We start from the raw sequence: 25,162 nt of genomic DNA on the forward strand, positions 1-25,162 counted from the left end.
TTCTTGAACTGCGTTCAGGATCTTTTCTCTCTGGGAGTGATTGTTCCAGTCCCTGTAAGGGAACAGGGTCTATGATTATATTCAAATCTGTTTGTGGTTCCCAAAAAAGAGGGAACTTCTTGACCCATTTTAGACCTAAAGTGTCTCAACAAGTTTCTCAGGGTACCAGCCTTCAAAATGAAAACCGTTCGTTCCATTCTTCCTTTGGTCCAAGAGGGTCAGTTCATGATGACCATAGACCTTAAGGATGCGTATCTTCATGTTCCCATCCACAGGGATCATCACAAGTTCCTGAGTTAGTGGCTCTTCCGCTTGGCCTTGCCACAGCTCCTAGAATTTTCTCAAAGGTTCTGGGAGCTCTCTTGGCAGTGGTCAGGTTTCTGGGAATTGCAGTGGCATCCTACCTGGACGACATATTGGTTCAGACACCATCTTTTCAACAAGCAAACTCTCATACAGATATCTTGTTGTCTTTTCTACATTCCCACAGATGGAAAGTGAATCTGGAAAAGAGTCCCCTTGTTCCAGCTACAAGGGTGGTTTTCAAAGGGACCATAATAGATTTCCTATCTATGAAAAAATTTCTGACGGAGGTCAGAAAATCCTAAATTCTCTCCTCTTGCCTCTCTCTACACTCAATGCAAGGAGGTAATTGATCTGATGGTCGCTTCCATGGACATCATTCTCTTTGCTTGATTCTATTTGAGAGCTTTGCAATTATCCATGCTCAGACAATGGAGCGATTTACAATGCTCTGATGGCTTGGCCTCAGTTGTCCTTAGCCCGGTTTATGAGGTTCCAGTCAGACAGGATCACCTCATTGGCTTACATCAACCACCAGGGAGGAACTCAGAGATCCTTAGCCATGAAGGAGGTGTCTCTGATTATTCAGTGGGTGGAAGCTCACAATTGTTGTCTATCTGCCATCCACATTCCAGGAGTGGACAACTGGGAGGCGAATTTCCTGAGCTGACAGACATTTCATCCTGGGGAGTGGGCTCTCCATCCTCCGTTTGAGCTCCTTCCATGAGGCATTGCTCGTATCAAACAGGAGAGAGCGTCGATAATTCTAATAGCTCCTCTATGGCCTCGCAGAATCTGGTATGGAGACCTGGTGAAGATGTCATCTCTTCCACCTCTGAGGAAGGACCTTCTAAATCAGGGTCCCTTCCTCCATCCAAATCTCGTTTCTCTGAAGCTGACTGCTTGGAGATTGAACGCTTAGTTCTGACTAAGCGTGGGTTTTCTGAGTCGGTCATTGAGACCATGATCCAGGTTCGCAAGCCTGTTACTCGTAAAATTTACTATAAAGTATGGAGTAAATAACTTTATTGGTGTGATTCAAAGTGCTACTCTTGGATTAGGGTCAGGATTCCTAGGATTTTGTCATTTCTCCAGGAAGGTCTGGAGAAAGGGTTGTCTGTCAGTACTCTGAATGGTCAGATTTCTGATTTATCTATTCTTTTACATAAGCGTCTTGAAGATGTGCCAGATGTTCTCTTTTTGTCAGGCCCTGGTCAGAATCAGGCCTGTGTTTAAACCTGTTGCTCCTCCTTGGAGCCTTAACCTTGGTCTTAGAATTTTGCAGCAGGCTCCATTTGAGCCTATGCATTCCATAGATATTAAGTTGTTATCTTGGAAGGTTATGTTTCTCATTGCTATCTCTTCTGCTCGGAGAGTTTTGGAACTCTCGGCTTTGCAGTGTGATTTGCCTTATCTTTCATGAGGATAAGGCAGTTCTTCACACTAAATTAGGGGTTTCTCCCTAAAGTGGTTTCGGATAGAAATATTAATCAGGAAATTATTGTTCCTTCTCTCTGTCCCAATCCTTCTTCTCATAAGGAACGTCCGTTGCAAAACTTGGATGTTGTGCGTGCTCTAAAATTCTACCTACAGACAACTAAGAATTTTCGCCAGTCTTCTGCCCTGTTTGTTTGTTTATCAGGAAAGCGTAAGGGTCAGAAGGCTACTTCTCTTTCCCTCTGGTTGAGAAGCATAATTAGTTTTGCTTATGAGACTGCTGGTAAGCAGCCTCCTGAGAGAATTACAGCTCATTCCACTAGGGCTGTCTCCTCTTCTTGGGCTTTCAAAAAAGAAGCTTCTGTGGAACAGATTTGCAAGGCTGGAACTTGGTCCTCTCTGCATATTTTTTCCAAATTCTACAAAGTTTATACTTTTGCCTCGGCTGAGGCATCTTTTGGGAGAAAGGTTCTTCAAGCGGTGTTGCCTTTCATTTAGTTCTGCCTGTCTTCTCCCTCCCTATTCATTCCGTGTCCTCTAGCTTGGGTATTGTTTCTCACTAGTAATTGGAATGACTTTGTGGACTCTCCATATCTTAGGAAAGAAAACAAAATGTATGCTTACATGATAAATTTCTTTCTTTCCGGATATGGAGAGTCCACGATCCCATCCTTGATTAAGACAGTTTTTTTTTACTAACCCTCAGGTACCTGTACACCTTTGTGTTATTCCTTTTTCCATTTCCCTTCGGTCGAATGACTGGGGATTATGGGTAGGGGAGTGACACATAACAGCTTTGCCGTTGTGCTCTTTGCCTCCTCCTGCTGGCCAGGAGTGATATTCCCACTAGTAATTGGAATGACGTTGTGGACTCTCCTTATTCGGAAAGAAAGAAATTCATCAGGTAAGCATACATTTTTGTTTTTAAAAATCTTACAAATCGAACAATTGAACCATTCACACAAAATACGCAGGAAAAAAATGTATTGTTTAGGTGCATCAAAAATTCTTCACCAAAAATCGTATTTATAAAACTCCATGATGCGAAGGTTCCCTTTCCAGCGAGTTCCATTACTTTTGATAGGAGACATCTCGCCACTCGCAGGGACTTTTTTATGTTAATTCCACCAGGGCAGCCCCTGTAAGGGTCTGCGTGAAAAACCATGTTGAAACTTGTGAGCTTTAGCTAATCTGGCCCTAAGTATTTTTCTTTTGTGTATACAGATATACAACGAGGAGGTCTTTGTTTATAGAGATAAAGATAAGATAAGGATGTCTGCTCTCCCTGCAAGCTCAGCCCTTTTTAAAATGCATTGTGTTATCAATGTGCAAAACCAGCTATTTCATATACAAAAGTAAACCTAAGCAAGCAATTTCCAATACATTTTATACTCTGCAGCTAGCATTGGAAGTCATTGAAAACATATAAATGACAAAATATTATTATTGTAATTATTATCATTGTTGATTTGCTAAATTCTGTAGCACTTTACATGGTACCTTTAAGCCCTTAATGACCAGTGATGTACCCTGTACGTTGCAGGTCCTTCTATGGGAGCGTGTTTTTTTAATCTGTGCTATTTTAACAAGCCCGCAGGTTGGGAGGGTCTAATAGCACAGTCTTGCCATTTGCGCTATTACAACCAGCCAAACCCTTAACGACCAGTGAAGTACAGGGTATGTTGTGGTCATTAAGGGATTAAAGCAAAACAGGGAAAGGCAGACTGTAAGCTCACTAGCTACTAGCTATGCAGGACATATTAACAAATCTGAATGACTTTTGTCAACAATATAATAACCTCTTCAAGCTATGGGAAAGCTGGATGAGTTTATCCTAATATGGAGCTTCCCAGGACTGAAGATGATGTCATATTCTATATCAGCTAAGTTAGTAGTAAAGACTGTAGAGAAAAGTTTCCTGAGTCTCTGAGACCATTTTAAAACTATCAATATCCCTCTTCATCTTAAGGAGATACAAATAATCCAGTAATGTACAGATGAAGTACTGATGGACATCAGTAATAGGACTTAATCTATATGTTACCAGTAAATACCTCTGGTGCTAGTCAGTGAACAATTAATGAGTCTTTCTTCCAGGCATCAATATCTCTTTCACTCAGTCCCCATTTACTATTAACCACTGCAATCTACTACAAGTGCCAGTCACACCTATCTGCTCCCTCTCAACCTATCACAAATCTAAACTTGTCCACCTGCCCTTTAACATCAGCTACCTTCTGCCAGTTCCTACACTGTCACATCATCAGCTTTATATTATACTATATATACATAGATTATATTTGTAAGGAAGGGCACTCTCAGGATATTTGTTTCAAGCTATAAATAAGTTTATTCTGACGGCATCAGAATTTTAATTACAGAAGATCATAGTCGAAGGCTCATATAGGAGTCGAAACGTCGACTATGATCTTCTGTAATTAAAATTCTGATGCCGTCAGAATAAACTTATTTATAGCTTAAATCAAATATCCTGAGAGTGCCCTTCCTTACAAATATAATCTATACAAGTTTCATTTGAGGATTGCACCCAGGTCGGTACAATACCAAGGTTGGAGTGCTAGGCCACCGGCTAATTTACTATATATACTGTATATATATTATATTCCAGGTCTATTATTTTTCAGAAATGTGTAAAAATGGAGAACTCTGAGACACTTGTAGTTACGCCCCAGGTCGGTACAACACCAAGGTTGGAGTGCTGGGCCATATTTACTATATATACTGTATATATATTATATTTCAGGTCTTTTATTTTTCAGAAATGTGTAAAAATGGAGAACTCTGAGACACTTGTAGTTACGCCCCTGGATTTATCACTGAGCAGACAGACAATGTTCACATGTAGTGAATCTGTCCACCCAAGATCACAAATTGTGGTGCACATTTGTTCCCCATATTTAGCAATACATGAGCAGACTAATCAGCCCGGGTTATTTTCATCAACTAACTCTAAGATGGAGGAAAGGGTTTAGGAAGCAGCAGTTTATAAATATCAGTTGCAGGTTCAAATGAGTGACCCTGCAACCGATTGCCTTTTTAATAAATCTAACCCTTAGGGCTCCATTTGTCATGTGCTGATTGGACGAGATTCTCTATCATTAACCAGCCTTGTGGCAATCATTTAACATTGTACAAGTCACTGCTTGTGCAATGTGGCCCCCTGGATTGGGATGATTGAAATACAGCACACTATATAGGTGGCGGAGAGGATAAACAGTAGTGGTCTTAAAGGGACATTACAGCCAAAATTGGAATTCACATGGATGCATTTCAATTTTGAATAGGAGCATTTTTGTAATATATATATATATATATATATATATATATATATATATATATATATATATATATATATATATATATATATATATTAGCAAAAATGCTTCTAATAAAAGTTATAGCTGTTTTAAAAGTGTATTTAAGTATGCACCGTGCACCAGCACTTTAAATATGTCACTTGCTCAGAGAGCCTAAGGCACTTGTATCATCCGGTAATGACTCAATTTATTAATTGCTGATATAATACAAGCCCCACTGGCGCTCTGAGCAGCTTCAGTATATACAATTCTGGTGCACTGAGAATATTTATGCTTCACATGCAAGTACAGAGGAAAATGTTAACACTAAAACAGTAATACGTTTTACTAGAAGAACTGTTGCCAATACATGTGTATTGCAAATATGTTTCTATTCAAAAATGTAATTCATCAATGCGCATTTAAATTTTGACTGGAATGTCCCTTTAAGACCTCAGCTACTTTACTACCATTTCAGTCTCGCTCACTGGGCTCACAGCTGAATTCACAGTTTAATGAATGGAGTCTGACCTGTGCTTTCTCACTGCTTCACCTATAAACCACATGACAGGCTGCCCCACGTTCCGCGTCCTCGGCCTTCTACCTCCTGAAGACAATTAGCGACAAATAAAGCGTATAGGAACGCCCACTAGCCAAATTAGGGAAAAATGCACAAGGATCTGTGAATATAGGCCAATGTCATTTAACATAAAATCACTTATGATTACTGTCCCGCTAATACATAAAGCTCTTGAGTTATGTGAGTGAGTAGTAATATACTGGACATAAACTGAATGCTTTTCAGATGTCATCAATTTTTAGTTCACTGTGAGAGATGGAGATTGCGCATGGGAGTAAAGATAAATGAAATTGAGGTTTACCTGAAAGGGACATAAACAGCAAATACATGCAAGATATAATGAATTATTCTAAGCGATTTACATGAGAATAATATGGAGTTGCATTTTTTCCATCAGATAACATTTTCTGAATGTCAGACGAATTTGTCAGGTTTTTTTTCAGCGATCACAAACCACAAATGCTTTTGCTGATTTTATCCCTAACGATTAGGGTTGCCACCTTCATTTCGGGCCAAACTCAAACACTGTTGCGCCGCACACAGCAAAAAAGCTTTTGCAAAATATACACTATGCATAATAACACATTTACACAAACTCGCATATAGACATTCACACTCTCTCTCACACATACAGTCCCATACCCTTTCACAGACACTCTCTAACACACACACTCTCTCTCACACACACACACAAACATACCCACACAAAGACTCTCACACACAGACTTTCTCTCTCACACACACTCTCTCTCTCTCACACACAGACACAAAAACATACCCACACAAAGACTCTCACACACAGACTTTCTCTCTCACACACACTCTCTCTCTCACACACAGACACAAAAACATACCCACACAAAGACTCTCACACACACACTCTTTCTCTCTCACACACACTCTTTCTCTCTCACACAGAAAGACACACAAACATACCCACATACAGACACAAAAACATACCCACACAAAAACTCTCACACACACAGACACTCTCACACACAATCCTTTCTCTCTCTCTCACACGCACACACAAACATACCCACACAAAGACTCTCTCACATACACAGACACTCTCCTACACACTCCTTTCTCTTTCACACACACAGACACACATACATACCCACACAAAGACTCTCACACACACACAAAGACTCTCACACACACAGACACTCTAAAACACACTCATTTCTCTCACACACACACAGACACGCAAACATAGTATTACCCACACAAAGACTCTTACACACACACTTCTTTCTCTCTCACACACACAGACACACAAACATACCCACACAAAGACTCTCTCACACACAGACACTCTCACACACACTCCTTTCTCTCTCACACACACAGACACACATACATACCCACACAAAGACTCTCACAAACATAGACACTTTCACACACACACTCTTTCTCTCTCACACACACAGACACACATATATACCCACACAAAGACTCTCACACATAGACACTCTCACACACACTCCTTTCTCTCTCACACACAGACACACAAACATACCCACACAAAGACTCTCTCACACACCGACACTCTCACACACACTCCTTTCTCTCTCACACACACAGACACACATACATACCCACACAAAGACTTACACACACAGACACACTCACACACACTCCTTTCTCTCTCACACACACAGACTCACAAACATACCCTAACAAAGACTCTCACACACACAGATACTCTCACACACACTCCTTTCTCTCTCTCTCTCACACACACACACACACACAGACACACAAACATACCCACACAAAGACTCTCACACACACAGACACTCTCACACACACTCTTTTCTCTCTCTCACACACACAGACACACAAACATACCCACACAAAGACTCTCACACACACAGACACTCTCTCACACACTCCTTTCTCTCTCACACACACAGACACACATACATACCCACACAAAGACTCTCACACACACAGACACTCACACAAATTCCTTTCTCTCTCACACAGACACACAGACATACCCACACAAAGACTCTCACAAACACAGACACTCTCACACACACTCCTTTCTCTCTCACACACACATACACACATACATACCCACACAAATACTCTCACACACACAGACACTCTCACACACACTCTTTCTGTCTCTCTCTCTCTCTCTCTCTCACACACACACACACTCCATAAGTCCTTCTTTAAAATTAACCCCCTATATGAGTTTTAATAGGCAGGTGATTACTGCGGTTATAGTGACCACCTGTCATGAATAAATGTGCATTTATTTGAGCAGAGGCTTATGGGAGCCACAATGTGCAAATAAAAGTTTTTATACACCAAAAAGCCCTAATTTATGTGAGGATAACCCCTTCTTCTTTTCACCATAGATCTCAGGGGAAAAAAACACTTTTGTTTACAACCTTATTTATTAAAAAGTCTATACATTTTTTTTTAATGAGGCCCCTTGTTTAAAGGCACGGAAGCTCCTCTTAAAATATATATATATAGTTATCCAGGTAACTACTGTGTTAAGGTAATAGTGATCACCCGGCATGAATAAAAGTGCATATATTTGAGAAGAGGCTCATGGGAGTTGCTAAGTGCTCATCAAATGTATATAACTATACCCAATGGCCCTGTTTTATATGAGGATAACCCCTTCTTTCTCTTGACTTTAGAGTTAACCCTATGATGACCGAGTTACTTTGTCTACATCGGAACAAAAAAACAATTGAAAACCCACTATCGCGCGCTTTCAATGATGGGATCGGGTCAGGGGGTCATCCCTATGAAGTTAGGCACGCCCTCCAGACCGCGATCGCATCTAGGAAGCGCCGTTGACTTCAGGACAGCCAAATGTCTAGGACGTTCTATTCTGTCCTTACGGCGCTAAAGCCCGGCACGGTTAGGACGGAATAGAACACCGTAACAGCCTTAAAAGGTTAAGAAAACAAAAAAAAACACACACAATCAGAATTGGGCTCTATTTACAAAGAGATGAATTGCAAGTGAGTTGTAGGAGATTTAAAATCTTTAATTAACTATGCCTTGTGAAGGGTCAAACCAAGTGAGTATCTTCTGCAAGAAGAGATTAGTTAGCCCTGCACAATGCATAGTTAATGCTGCATACAGTTTACCTGTGATTCTCCTAATTTAGGTGAATTGTACACAGCATTAAAAGGATTGATTCAGATAGAGCATGTCATTTTAAGACACTTTTAAATTCACTTTTATTTTCAAATGTGCTTCGTTCTCCTAGTATCCCTTGTTGAAAAAGAATACACACATATCCTACACTAGTGGGAGCTAGCTACTGATTGTTGGCTGCACATTTTTGTCTCTTGTGATTGGGTAACTTGATGTGTGTTCAGCTTGCTGCCAGTAGTGCAATGATGTTCCTTCAGCAAAGGATAATAAGAGAATGAAGGATAATAATAGAATGAAGGATAATAAGAGAATGAAGGATAATTAGAGAATGAAGCAAATTTGATAATAAAAGTCAATTGTAAAGTTGTTTAAAATTGTATGTTATATCCAAATCCTGAAAGAAAATGATGGGGTTTCCTGTCCCTTTAACTATGCATTGTGCTGTGGTACCTCAGCTCGTCTTGCAGGAGATACTCCCTGGGTTTTTATAATACATAGTTAATGGTGGGAATAAAATGTTTAAATTTACCTGCCATTTAACTCTTAATGAATAATAATAAAAAAAAAAAATCACACATTTTGTTGTAGAGTTCTCACATGATTTTATATATATACAAACAATTATATACAGTAGTTTAAATTTGCAGAGTCTCCTGAAACCCTCCCCAATATATATTTGTGGGCGTCTCACTAAAAAAATGGTCTACAGTATGGCTTAAATGTAAGCAGGACCTAAAAACTCCAAAACAGTTCAGCACAGAGGTGTAAATGGCTCAGCAGTTAATGGGTTAAACAACTTTCAATGGCCCTTTATTATCTATTTGCTTTGTTCTTTTTATATCCTTTGTTGAAAAGCATAACTCAGTAAGCTCAAGAGCAGCAGTGCACCTCTTGGAGCTAGATGGTGATTGGTGGCTACACATATATGCCTCTTGTCATTGGCTCACCTTATGTGTTCAGAATCAGCTATCTCCCAGTAGTGCATTGCTGCTCCTAAGATAGATAGATAAATATATACCCTGATAATACGAAGGTATCAGTCCTTCCATGGACTGGAAAACTGCATACTTGCATCATTTAATATATCTATCTACATATAGATTTATATTTTCTGTTCTTTTAAGAAATCATCAGATCTAAATGCTCATACTAAAAGGATATTTTAGGCACATAACATTTCATTTTCTTAAGAACATTTAGTATTTGTATTCAGACAGCAATGCAACTTATTAAACCATTTGTAACTTAGTACAGTAACACAGAGCTTATGACTGGACGAGACAGGAGGTGCTAAATATACTTCTGAATTTCACACAGCTGATACCTATTAATAACTCTTTTGACTTAAGTGGCCAAAGCAGATGACATCGGAGTATATCCCAAGGACTGTATGTTAGGTCATTTGTGCTGATTTTCCAGAATATAAGACTTTATCAGACAAGTAAGTAAATGAATCAATGTAATAAGCATGTGGCTGTTTAATAAGTAAATTATTTCCCTAATTTAATGGTTATAAATGATATTAATACCAACTAACTTTATATGTTTTTCATCATGGAAACTGTTACATTTAAAATACAAATATTATTTAAAGCTTGTAACTCCATTTAAGAATTACTGAAATTTTGTATTTTATAGAATATAAACATCACCCTAATCTGTAAATATTCTTTCTTTTCTGCTTACAAAATCTTAAAATTCATTTTATTTTAAGAACACTGTACACTGCATCTCTCAGTAGTATGTTACTAACTTTGTTGCTTTAGTTTTATTAAACATAATTTCCTTCCTATATTTATTTTTTCATGTCTCAATTTCCAAACCTCCTTTTCCTGTTATATTTTTTCCCCCATTGTTCTTAATTTTATTACAGAAATGTTTAAACTGCCCCCCACTAGCATAAGCCAATTTAGTCTAAATTTACACAAGGTTATAACTCAACCAAGCTAGAACTCTTTAGAAGTTCAAAGAGTTGTAAAGAAATGGATATCTGTGCACTTTTACATTAAATATATTGTTTAAAGGGACAGTATACACCAATTTTCATATAACGGCATGTAATAGACACTACTATAAAGAATAATATGTACAGATACTGATATAAAAATCCAGTATAAAACCGTTTAAAAACTTACTTAGAAGCTCCCAGTTTAGCTCTGTTGAAAAGGTTAGCTGGAACACCCACTAAAAGTGGTTGTATAGCAAAAACAGCAGACAATACGACCCTCCCCCTTCCTCTGCATATGAAAAGACTTTTACACAAACAGGAGCAAGCTGGAGTAGGTAGACATCAGTATACTTCAAAACTTTGCGGCTTGGTTAAAGGGACACTGAACCCAAATTTTTTCTTTTGTGATTCAGATAGAGCATGAAATTTTAAGAAACTTTCTAATTTACTCCTATTATCAAATTTTCTTCATTCTCTTGGTATCTTTATTTGAAATGCAAGAATGTAAGTTTAGATGTCGGCCAATTTTTAGTGAACAACCTGGGTTGTTCTTGCTGATTGGTAGATAAATTCATCCACCAATAAAAAAAGTGCTGGCCACAGTTCTGAATAAAAAAAAAAAGCTTAGATGCCTTCTTTTTCAAATAAAGATAGCAAGAGAACTAAGAAAAAATGATAATAGGAGTAAATTAGAAAGTTGCTTAAAATTTCATGTTCTATCTGAATCACAGAAGAAAAAATTTGGGTTTAGTGTCTGAAAATCAGCGCAATGTTATTTAAAAATAAGCAAAACTATACATTTTTTTTAAACTGTATATGCTATGTAAATGTATCATCTACAAAACATTTATGCAAAGAAAAATCTAGTGTATAATGTCCCTTTAAGCAAAAAAAATCTTAGTTAGCTGTTCCAGTCTTATTTTGTACTGGTATTACAGCTTAGCAACACTAAACACTAGAATTATATAAGAATGCAAATATAATTTTTACAAATTCACAAAAAATATTACTAAGGACATATACATATTTTATATGCATACAATAAAAATAAAGGAAACAACTAATGTAAATAAAGAAATTTGTAAAAAAAAATATTGTGTAACCCTCCTGCAATCCAAAGATTATTTTTATTAGGGAAGTTTTTTGTTTTTTAATAACTGCATAGCAAAATTGGACATTAATGTTTTTCTGATTTGTTTGTGGCCAAATTTCATGAAAAGAAATATATTTGCAGCAGATGTGTCGGATACAAATTCAGTAAGGATATTTATAATGTTTGGGAGATGCATAAAGTTAATCTGAAGATTAAAAGGAAATAAAAAATAATATTTAATTATTCACGGCAAACCACCTTTTTAATACACTTTCAATGTTTACCTTTTCCCCCTGTAATTTACCTCTTAAAACTCAAGTTTCTTTTACTAACGCCCCCCCTCCCCCTTTTACCCAGAGTGTCCGGAGTGCATTTTGTGGAATTCAAAACCTTTACTCGAACTACTGCACTCTGATTGGTTGATCAGTGCTGGGAAAACCAATAAACATACACAGCGAGATTACGAGTCTTGCGTTAGCCTTAAAAAGCAGCGTTGAGCGGTCCCAACGCTGGTATTACGAGTCTTGCAGGTACAGGTGTACCGCTCACTTTTTTGGTCAGACTCGAAAATACCGCAAATCCACTTACGTCAATTGCGTATCCTATATTTTCAATGGGATTTGCCTAACGCCGGTATTACAAGTCTTCCAAAAAGTGAGCGGTACAGCCTCTCCTGTCAAGACTGATACCGCGTTTAAAAGTCAGTAGTTAAGAGTTTTATGGGCTAACGCCGTAATATAAAACTCTTAACTAAAGTGCTAAAAAGTACACTAACACCCATAAACTACCTATTAACCCCTAAACCGAGCCCCCCCTACATTGCAAACACTAAAAATATTTTTAACCCCTAATCTGCCGAACCGGACATCACCGCCACTATAAAATATTTATTAACCCCTAAACCGCCACCCTCCCGCATCGCAAACACTAGTTAAATTTTATTAACCCATAATCTGCCGTCCCTAACATCGCTGACACCTACCTACATTTATTAACCCCTAATCTGCCGCCCCCAACGTCGCTGCCACTATATTAAATTTATTAACCCCTAAATCTAAGTCTAACCCTAACCCTAACACCCCTATAACTTAAATATAATTTAAATAAATCTAAATAAAATAACTATCATTAACTAAATTATTCCTATTTAAAACTAAATACTTACCTATAAAATAAACCCTAAGCTAGCTACAATATAACTAATAGTTACATTGCAGCTAGCTTAGGGTTTATTTTTATTTTACAGGCAACTTTGTATTTATTTTAACTAGGTACAATAGTTATTAAATAGTTATTAACTATTTAATAGCTACCTAGTTAAAATAAATTCAAATTTACCTGTAAAATAAATCATAATCTAAGTTACAATTACACCTAGCACTACACTATAATTAAATTAATTACCTAAACTAACTACAATTAAATACAATTGAAAAAAATTATCTAAAGTACGAAACCCCCCCACTAAATTACAGAAAATAAAAAAATAATTACAAGTTTTTTAAACTAATTACACCTAATCTAATCCCCCTAATAAAATAAAAAAGCCCCCCCCAAATAAAAAAGCCCTACCCTATACTAAATTACAAATAGCCATTAATAGGGCCTTTTGCGGGGCATTGCCCAAAAGTAATCAGCTCTATTACCTGTAATAAAAAATACAATACCCCCCCAACATTAAAACCCACCACCCACACACCCAACCCTACTCTAAAACCCACCTAATCCCCCCTTAATAAAACCTAACACTAACCCCTTGAAGATCACCCTACCTTGAGAAGTCTTCACCCAACTGGGCCGAAGTCCTCAACGAAGCCGGGCGAAGTGGTCCTCCAGACGGGCAGAAGTCTTCATTAAAGCCGGCCAGAAGAGGTCCTCCAGACGGGCAGAAGTCTTCATCCAGGCGGCATCTTCTATCTTCATCCATCCGGCGCGGAGTCGGTCCATCTTCAAGGCATCCGACGCGGAGCATCCTCTTCCAACGAAGTCCAACTGAAGAATGAAGGTTCCTTCCAATCAGCCAATAGAATGTGAGCTCAATCCTATTGGCTGATTGGATCAGCCAATAGGATTGAAGTTAAATCCTATTGGCTGATTGCATCAGCCAATAGGATTTTTTCTACCTTAATTCCGATTGGCTGATAGAATTCTATCAGCCAATCGGAATTCAACAGACGCCATCTTGGATGACGTCATTTAATGGAACCTTCATTCTTCAGTTGGACTTCGTTGGAAGAGGATGCTCCGCAAAATACTTGCTCTGATTATGAGATCTAGAAATCCAGGCCCATTAAAATATATTTAAAACATACTTTTTACTTCACTAACAGAATCCCTTTCAGCAAAATCTAAGGTTACAGCACTTACTTCAATAAAATGTGGCTAAAACACTGCTCACTGCATCTCTTCCTGCTCTGTAAGGAAGTGACAGTGGCACATTCTCACTGAAGCAAAGCTGGTAGCTGCACAGGGCAGCACCAAAATAAATTAAAGTATTTTTTTTTCCGTTTTTGTTTTGTTTTATATGATTTAACATCCAGCCCCAACCCTAAGTTCCCCTGACTGATGCCTATCATTGGATTGGGTCAGCCCAAAAGAGGCCTGCCTCAAATAAGCACTTATGGGCCATGCAATGATCTTAACCACTTTCATCCAGTAGGTGGCGCAGCATGTTGTGTAATGGAGGGCAGCAGCCAGCAGACCTGCTTGTGCCTCTCCATTGCAAAACATGTAGCTGTGAAAAAAAATGCTGGGGAAAAAAAAAATTGCAATTATTTTTTTAATGCCAATAAAAAAATATATATTTTTGCTCATATGAGAGGTGAAGCCCTGCCTCGCCTGCCTCTAGTGACTGCACATCACTGCTCTGTATCTATTATTTCCACATCCGTAGTGTATAATCAACTCTGGTGCTTCCTAATACAAATACTTTATTTAGCTAGATACAGTGATAGGATAACATAGTGGTTGAAACTCAGAGCGGGACTATTAATACCAATATTCTTACCAATATCTACCTAAATAAATTATCCTGCTTGCTTGCAACTTATAGTATGTGCTATTGCATTGTCTTTTTATATGTACTTGTTAATCATGCCATTTAACTGCATTTAAAGGGACAGTCTACACAGTCTACACTAAAATTGTTATTGTTTAAAAAGATAGATAATGCCTTTACTACCCATTGCCCAGCTTTGCACAACCAACATTGTTATATTAATATTAGCTCTGCGGAATCTGTTGGCGCTCTACAAATAACCGAATATAATAATAATAATAATATACTGTATTGTATAACATTTAAACCTCTAAATTTCTGCCTGTTTCTAAGCCACTAAAGACAGCCTCTTATCACATGCTTTTTTATTAGCTTTTCACAACAGGAGACTGCTAGTTCATGTGGGCCAAAAAGATAACATTGTGTTTATGCACAAGGAGTTATTTAATATTTAGCACAGCACAGTACTAAATGCAAGTCAATAGATAATAAATACAAAGTCATGCGATCAGGGGGCTGTCAGAAGATGATTAAATACACGGTAACTAAAGAGGTAAAACGTAAATTAATAAAAGTGTAGGTTATGCAAAACTGGGGAATGGGTAATAAAGGGATTGGATTAGCTATCTTTTAAAACTATAACAATTCTAGTGTAGACTGTCCCTTTAATGTCCTTTTGCCTCTTAGGAACCTGGGGTTATGCACACACAAAATCAAATACCTACTGAAATATCTTTTTTGTTCTACATCTAAACATCTGAAAAAAATAATACATTTACTTAACATTTTAAAGGTTTGCTATTGCTGTCAAATGTCATCTGATTTATGATATAGTGCATTGTAGTATAATAGTTAATATAGAGGGGTTGATCACAGAAAGGCTTACCAAATGATTACAGAAATACCCACAGACTTGAAATGGATAGAAAAGTCAAAATTAAGATTTCATGATTGAGATACAGAATACAGTTTTAAACAATTTTCCAAATGACTTCTGTTATCTAATTTGCTCAGTTCGCTTGCTATCCTTTGTTGAAAAGCATATCAGGTTCAGCTCAGAAGCAACAATACCATACTGGGAGCTAGCTGCTGATTAGTGGCTGCACATATGGCCTCTTATCTTGTCATTGGCTCACTAGATGTGTTCCTTTAGCTCCCATAGTGCATTACTGCTTCTTCAACAAAGAATAACAAGACAATTAATCAAATCTGATAATAGAAGTAATTTGGAAAGTTGTTTCAAATTATATGCTTTATGTGAACCATGAAAGAAAAACAGTGGGCTTCATGTCCCTTTAATGGTGAATTTTGTAGAAGAATCCCTTTTTTTATCAGATTGTTATTAACCCCATAGTGTGTTGTTTCCTTTAAAAACCTCAACATAATTATTTGGCTTTTTGTAATAATGTTACTTTTTAGATGATTAACAATTGTTCTGTTCTTTGTTGTAGGTCAGTCATGGGTCTGCTGACATTTCTCATTATACCCCTGCTGATTTTGGGGATCAGTGGAATTCTTTATATTTATAGGAAAGTTGTTAAGTTAATGTCACGAACAGCTATGAAGAATAAAGTTGTTGTTATAACTGATGCAGTTTCAGGACTGGGAAAAGGTAAGAAGTCACATTGCTGTGTATGAAATGATAACACCATGTCCAGTTTTATTAGGGTGACCATATTGCCACTTTAAAAAGGGACACATGTGACAAATACATACGTATGCATTGGGTACTTGTGTAAAGCACGGCTAATCACCCGTAAGGCGCTGCTCATTTTATCGACCTCAGAAGGATGAAAGGCTGGGTGGACCTCGCCAGGGATTGAACCTGCGACCCTTGGGTTGCTACAGAGATCAGCCACAGTGCCTTAGCATGCTGAGCTATCTGTCAGGGTTCGTATAATAGAACATTATTCAAAACACGTCTTTAAACAGCCCTGACATATGTATTTTTCATGAACCTGCGACCCTTGGGTTGCTACAGAGATCAGCCACAGTGCCTTAGCATGCTGAGCTATCTGTCAGGGTTCGTATAATAGAACATTATTCAAAACACGTCTTTAAACAGCCCTGACATATGTATTTTTCATGAATCCCTTTTTAAAGCAGCAATATGGTCACCCTAAGTTTATACCATTATTTCACCTTAAAGGGACATTCTGGTCAAAATTTTAATACACATAGATGAATTACATCTTTGAATAGGAACATATTTACAATATACATGTATTGGCAGAAAGGCTTCTAGTAATAGTTATCACTGTTTTAGTGTTAACATTGTTCTCTGCATGTGCATGTGAAGCATAGCTAGATATTCTCAGTGCACCAGCATTTTAAATACTGCAGCTGTTCAGAGCACCAGTGGGGCTTGTATCATGTCAGCAAGTAATAAATTGAGTCATTACCATATGGTACAAGCACCTTAGGTTCTCTGAGTAAGTGCTATGTTCAGAATCAAAATGCTGGTGCACGGTGCATACTTAAATACACGTTTAAAACAGCTATAGCTTTTATTAGAAGCATTTTTGCTAATACATGTATATTAAAAAAATTATATTCAAAACTGAAATGCATCCATGTGGATTTCAATTTTAGCTGGAATGTCCCTTTAAAGAACTAGTAAAATCACAATTAAACTTTCATGATTCAGATAGAGAACACAATTTTAAACAACTTTCAATTTGACTTCCGTTATCTACTGTAAATACTGTATGTACAATCTTTTTATATACACACTCTCTGAGGCACCAGCTCCTACTGAGCATTTGCAAGATTCACAGAATATGCGTAAATGCATTTTGTGATTGGCTGATGGCTGTCACATGATGCAGTGGGAAGGAAAAGAAAACTAACTTTGAAATTTGTCTTAAAAAATCTACTACTTGTGTGAAATTCAAGCTAAGTGCTTTTGCATTGTTTATTTATTGTACATTATTGATTATGATATTCTAATGTGTTTAGTGGTCCTTTTAAAGGGACAATATAGTGATACTGATTTGTTAGAGCATGATTGCCATTATATCACTAACGACACATTAAAGCTAGGTTGTGAAACTAGCGTTGCTGATTGGATCACAGCCTATTACAATGGGTTGAGCTTCAGGTAATATCAGATCTCATTATGTTATCACTTTGTGCACACTTTAAATATTGTAATGAAAGACAGCACCTCTGGTGATATTCTGGGGCACAGGAAAGGATTAGCCAAATCCCAATGTAATGTCCAAATTAATGATTTTCAAGCCTCCAGTAAAAGGTTAAAAGACCTTTATTTTCTCTTTACAGGGTCCATCATACAAACAACAACGTTTCAAACCACGACCTGGTTCTTAATCATGTCTTAAGAACCAGGTTGTGGTTTGAAACATTGTTCTTTGTATAATGGACCCTGTAAAGAGAAAATAAAGGTCTTTTAACCTTTTACTGGAGGCTGGAAAATCATTCATTTGGACATCACTTTGTGTACACAGACTTGCTTCCTTATCTTATATGTGTCTGGAAAACTAAAGCTCAATATGTAGAGAGAACAATGGAAAATTATAATTTTATTACTTAACTACCATGCACCCCACTGAGAGTGTAATTTAGTCTGCTGGCTGTGTTACTTATTCAATAGCTGAGACTCCAGTATCAAAACTTTCAGTATAGGTTGGGAAACCACAAGCTAAATCAGCTATTTCAAAGGCCAAAATAGGGGTAAAGGAGTGACGTGTAAACAATTTAATACACTCCAGCAGGTAAAATGGATCATTGGGAACAATTTAAATGGGAGACATTTTTTGGGTGAACTGTCCCTTTAATAATCTCTAGTGTATAAAGCAATAATGTTGCTCTCCATGCACAATGAAGTCAAAATTAAACATTCATTATTCAGATAAAGGGTACAATTTTTAAAAGATTTTTTTTATTATTATAATTTTTTTGTGTAATCCAATTTTCTTCTTCCTTCTGATATTCTTCCTTGAAACTTAAAGGGACAGTGCACACACATTTTCATATAACTTCATGTAATACACACTGCTATAAAAAGAATATGCACAGATACTGATCAGATACTAAAAATCAGTATAAAACCATTTAAAAACTTACTTAGAATCTCCCAGTTTAGCACTGTTGATGAGGTTAGGCTGGGACACCCACTGAAAGGGTCTAAAAAAAAATAAGAGCAGACACTCCCCTCCCCGTATTCCCTGCATATGAAAAGACTAATAACAAAACCATAGCCAGCATTAGTCTGTAAACGCACGTATACATCTGACACTGTGGGGCTTTGTTAGGAGTCTAAAAATCATCAGAATGTTATTTAAAATTAAGAAAAAATATACAATGTTACAAAAACACTCCCAAATGGGCTATATAAATGTATTATCTATAAAACATTTGTTAAAAGAAAAATCTAGTGTACCATGTCCCTTTAATTCCTTTCCATGCAGCATACTCAAGTAGGGTCATTGCTGTAAATGGTTCCTACATTCCATCTATATGTCATTTAAAGCAAGTATTAAATAATGTTGAACTAAAATGCATTCAATAGCTATGTATTAGCTTGAAGACGGAAGTAACAGTTTGGGCTGTAGCTGTGGCTAAAATTGCTTATGTGGCCACATTAAAAATATCAGATTTTAAAATCTTAACTCAAAAAGCACTAACCTGATTTACATCATATTTTTGGAATTTGTAGTCACTCAGAATTTCATCAGAGTAGGGAGATTTTGCCGTATCTGTACATTAAAAACGTCATCAGCATTGCAAGGTCAGTGTTTTTCACATAAACGTATTGTTGTACTTTGCACAAGCTGATCACCACATCCTAAAGAGGTTGGACCTAATCAGAAGGTTACATGGAATCTTGAAAACATGAGCTACGGTTTTAAATACATTCTGTTGTTTCAGAGTGTTCCAGAGTATTTCACGCTTCTGGTGCTCGGCTGGTCCTTTGCGGAAAGAGTTGGGACAAGTTAGAAGCTCTTCATGATGCTTTAATAAGTGTTGCTGACCCCAGTGTGGTAAGTAAACTGTTTTCTAATGATTGTGTTCCTATAATTAGATTGTATACTCTTACCTAAAGGGTCATTAAACAAATCTTGCTTTTGTTTAAAATTTGTGTGGTTTTTCTCCCACCCTAGAGAGATCAAAAAACAAGTTAGTATAATTCTCCAAAATGTTGTAGACTGCTTAAAAGGACAGTCTACTTGATTTTTTTTTTCAAAACTCCGATAATCCCTTTAATACCCATTCCCCAGTTTTGCATAACAAACACGGTTATATTAATATACTTTTCACCTCTGTGATTATCTTCTATCTAAGCCTCTGCAGGCTGCACCTTATCTCAGTTCTTTTGACAGACATGCATTTTATCCAATGACTCCTAAATAACTCCACGAGAGAGAGCTCAATGTTATCGATATGACACATGTGAACCAGCGCTGTCTAGCTGTGAAAAACTGTCGAAATGCACTGTGATAAGAGGCGGTTTTCAACGGTTTAGAAATCAGCCTACCTAGGTTTAGCTTTCAAAAAAAGAATACCAATGAAACAAAGCAAATGTGATGATAAAAGTAAATTGGAAAGTTTAAAATTGCATGCCATATCTGATTCATGAAAGTTTAATTTTGACCAGACTGTCCCTTTAATCCAACTATATAATTGCTTAGAACAGAGAACAAGCTTGTATACAGCTAGCCCTGATTGGTCAAACTTTAGAGAAATAAGACATTTATACTAATCAAGTTACTTAAAAAATAATATATATATAGGTATTTTGCCATGCACTACTTTTTTGTGTATATTTACTGTGTGTATGTGTGTGTATATATTTATATTATACAGGGGTTGAAAAATTTGCCCAAGAGCTAGTGGTCCCTGAAATTTCCTAGTCGTCCACTTTTTCAACTCCATATTTTCACTGTGTCATAAGTAAACTTGTAATATGCAGCTATACACTTTATTACACATTTGTATTAATGACTATATAGTTGTAAACTTATTAATAAAACATATTATGTTACCTTAATAGAGTTGTTTTTTCTTCAGATGTCATCAATCTGAGGCAGGAATAGACAGGCACACCTTCAGTCAGGGACAGACAAACAACCCCCCCCCCCCACACACACACACACTCCACACACACTATACACCTACACACACACACACACACACACTCCACACACACTATACACCTACACACACACACACACACACACACACACACTATACACCTACACACACACACACACACACACACACACACTATACACCTACACACACTATACACCTACACACACACACACACACACACTATACACCTACACACACACACACACACACACACACTATACACCTACACACACACACTATACACCTACACACACACACTATACACCTACACACTCACACACACACACTATACACCTACACACACACACACACTATACACCTACACACACACACACACTATACACCTGCACACACACACACACACACACACACACTATACACCTACACACACACACACACACACACACACTATACACATACACACACACTATACACCTACACACACACACACACACACACACACACTATACACCTACACACACACACACACACACACACTATACACACACACACACACTATACACCTACACACACTATACACCTACACACACACACACACACACACTCTACACCTACACACACACACACACACACACTATACACCTACACACACACACACACACACACTATACACCTACACACACACACACACACACACACACACTATACACCTACACACACACACACACACACTATACACCTACACACACACACACTATACACCTACACACACACACACACACACACTATACACCTACACACACACACACACACACACACTATACACCTACACACACACACTATACACCTACACACACACACACACTATACACCTACACACACACACACACTATACACCTACACACACACACACACACACACACACACTATACACCTACACACACACACACACACACTATACACCTACACACACACACACACACTATACACCTACACACACACACACACTATACACCTACACACACACACACACACACTATACACCTACACACACACACTATACACCTACACACACACACACACACACTATACACCTACACACACACACACACTATACACCTACACACACACACACACACACACACTATACACCTACACACACACACACACACACTATACACCTACACACACACACACACACACACACACTATACACCTACACACACACACTATACACCTACACACACACACACACTATACACCTACACACACACTATACACCTACACACACACACACACACACTATACACCTACACACACACACACTATACACCTACACACACACACACACACACACACACACTATACACCTACACACACACACTATACACCTACACACACACACTATACACCTACACACACACACACACACACTATACACCTACACACACACACACACACACACACTATACACCTACACACACACACTATACACCTACACACACACACACACTATACACCTACACACACACACACTATACACCTACACACAGTCCAGGAAGGGAAGATTGCTGGGTCCCTTTAAAACCCACTTTGCAGGTGAGAAACAGTAAATTGCTGTCCACAGCACCAAATATTAAGAACAAGTGAATCTGACATAAAAAAACAGCAATGTTTCGGGGCTTGCCTTGATCATGCATGGCTTTTCTGTCTGATTCCTGAAGAAATCATTTGTTTTTAATATTTGGTGCTGGGTACAACCATTTGTCATTACATAGAGAGGGGCAGGGACAGAGCCCTGAGTCTTCACTGGCACCTATATCCTCAGGGAGCTGCTGCTTCAGTTTATGGGAGACTATGCAGCTGAGGAGGGAATATAAGGAATTTGGCTACGCGCAGGGCAGGAAGCAATATAAGGGGGGGGGGTGAATATTGCTCTCTGCAGTAAACAGGTAGATGTGAGACAGTAACTGAGACATCATAACAGGTGGGCACAATTCTATGAGACTGATCTCTGGATATCCATGCAGGGACAGTCCCATAACTTAGTCTCAGAGCACCAACCAATCAATGGAAAATATTAAAGGCCAAACCGGGAGTCTCCAAGAAATTTTTATGTACCCAGTTTTAGCCAAATTGGTCTCTAATAAGAGTTTATTTAAAAAAATGGAGACTGGGCCCATATATTGTTATAGTTTACGTATTATTCCAAAAGAAATAAGGAGATCAGACTGAAAGAAACAAACAAAGAAAACAGTTCTATAAGGGTACTTGAGTATTCTGCACATGCTAAAGGTAAGAGGGTAAAGATTTTTTTCTCACCTTCTCTAAATTGTGTTCTACCGCTTGCAAGCAACAAGGGTGATTCGCCCTATTCACCAATGTCCTTAATTTTAGAAGTTATCAGTCCTCAATCATGAAACCCACTACAGCATAAAAATATATGTAGTAAACTTTACGTAGAAAAGCTGAGATTTCGCCAAAAGCATAACTCATTCTTGCAAAAAGCAGTTAATTCCCAAGTGGTTACGAAGACACAGCTTGGTAGTGATTTCTCCACATATGCAATGCTATATTAAGCCCCACACACCTTCATCAAAATTGCCAAAAAAAAATAAACTCTCAGATTATGGAAACTATTTTGGCTATGGTCAATAAATGTATTTCAGATCATTATCAACAGTGCCAAAAACGTATACCCACACATATCTGCTATTTTATCTAAGCATTAGTCATGGTTTCAAGAACACATATACTCTCTTGCAGGAAGAGTATTAAAAACAGAAAAAAAACATGCAATTTCTCTCCACAGATTATAATCAAGCCACCTTTCTTAAAGGGACACTGAACCCAAATTCTTTCTTTTGTGATTCAGAAAGAGCATGCGATTTTAAACAACGTTCTAATTTACTTCTATTATCAATTTTACTTCGTTCTTTTGCTATCTTTATTTGAAAAAGAAGGCATCTAAGTTTTTTGGTTCAGTGCTCTGGACAGCACTTTTATTGGTGGATGAATTTATCCACCAATCAGCAAGAACAACCCAGGTTGTTCACCAAAAATGGGCCGGCATCTAAACTTACATTTTTGCATTTCAAATAAAGATACCAAGAGAATGAAAAAAAATGTGATAATAGGAGTAAATTTGAAAGTTGCTTAAACTTGACGCGAGCCGAGATAAATTAGCACTCCACTTGTAATCTACGCCTAGGTCTTTAATATTATTAACCTCATACTCTTGAAGTTAATGTGTGGAACAAATTCTAAAACAATGTTCTTGCTTATGACTGCCATTTCATTTGTGAAAATGTCTTCTCAATTTCACATATGGTGAAGGTTCCTAAAGAGTAACCAACAAAATAAGTCAATTGCAAACTCTGAACATTGAAAAAGCTATTTTTCTTTAATGTTTATGTCCATGAGCCAGAGTCCAAGTGCATAAGAAGAGATTAAAGAAGTTGGAGCTATTGATAGGGTTATTGTGATTAACCATCCTGCAAACCTCTGTTACTGCTTATGATGCAGAGGAGTTGTACTTGCTAAGTCTCCCTTGGTTGCAGCGAGTCAAACGACTTAGTATCTAAATATACTTCATGACCTCCATACACTTACAGCTGTCTAAACTCACAGGCCGGGGCACTCTGAACAGCAGGAGGAGGTCAGCCACTAGCTGCATCTTAGCCTTACACTGGTCATAGATGGTCTGCAACTTCTTGCAGGGCTGGGAGTCACCCGGGGCCATACTGGAGTACCGGGCAGAGCCACCGTTAGCCATTATGCCTGGAAGAATGTTTCATGCCTTGAGCAGGATCCAGGGGATTCCCTCACTGCATCATCCCATGGAGCAGTGTAGCTTCTTTTAGAATGTGGACTCCTTGCCCAGTGTGCTTAGAGGAATATGACTGCACCTTACTGATAAGGCCCAAAGAAGGCCGTAATGATCGTCTGGGGTTGCCATGTTCCTTGTTCAGAGAGGGATTGCCTCTTATTTCGGGGCTTGACTTACCTTGTTAGGTTTAATAAGACTGATATACTTCAGGAAAGTTCTTCTCTGTAAAAATTATTATGGTACAGGATGCTCCCAGGTGTTAAATCTCTATAGAACAAGCAAACAGTAATATATATATATATATATATATATATATATATATATATATATATATATATATATATATATATGTATATATATATATATATATATATATATATATACTGTATATACACAGTATCTCACAAAAGTGAGTACACCCCTCACATATTTGTAAATATTTTATTA

The 25,162-nt window shown here is 37.7% G+C and overlaps 1 protein-coding gene across 1 annotated transcript in view; it reads left to right on the forward strand.

Moving 5' to 3' along the window:
• The first annotated feature begins 10,066 nt into the window (after positions 1 to 10,066).
• Positions 10,067 to 25,162, forward strand: part of DHRS7C (dehydrogenase/reductase 7C) — a 107,830-nt gene continuing 92,734 nt past the window's right edge. The window contains exons 1-3 of the mRNA XM_053708498.1: positions 10,067 to 10,213; positions 16,263 to 16,423; positions 19,702 to 19,814. Of these exons, the coding sequence (XP_053564473.1) occupies positions 16,270 to 16,423; positions 19,702 to 19,814 (267 nt within the window). The 5' untranslated portion in view covers positions 10,067 to 10,213; positions 16,263 to 16,269. The remainder of the gene's footprint in view (positions 10,214 to 16,262; positions 16,424 to 19,701; positions 19,815 to 25,162) is intronic.

This window comes from Bombina bombina, chromosome 1, assembly GCF_027579735.1.
Source record: "Bombina bombina isolate aBomBom1 chromosome 1, aBomBom1.pri, whole genome shotgun sequence".
Taxonomy (NCBI): domain Eukaryota; kingdom Metazoa; phylum Chordata; class Amphibia; order Anura; family Bombinatoridae; genus Bombina; species Bombina bombina.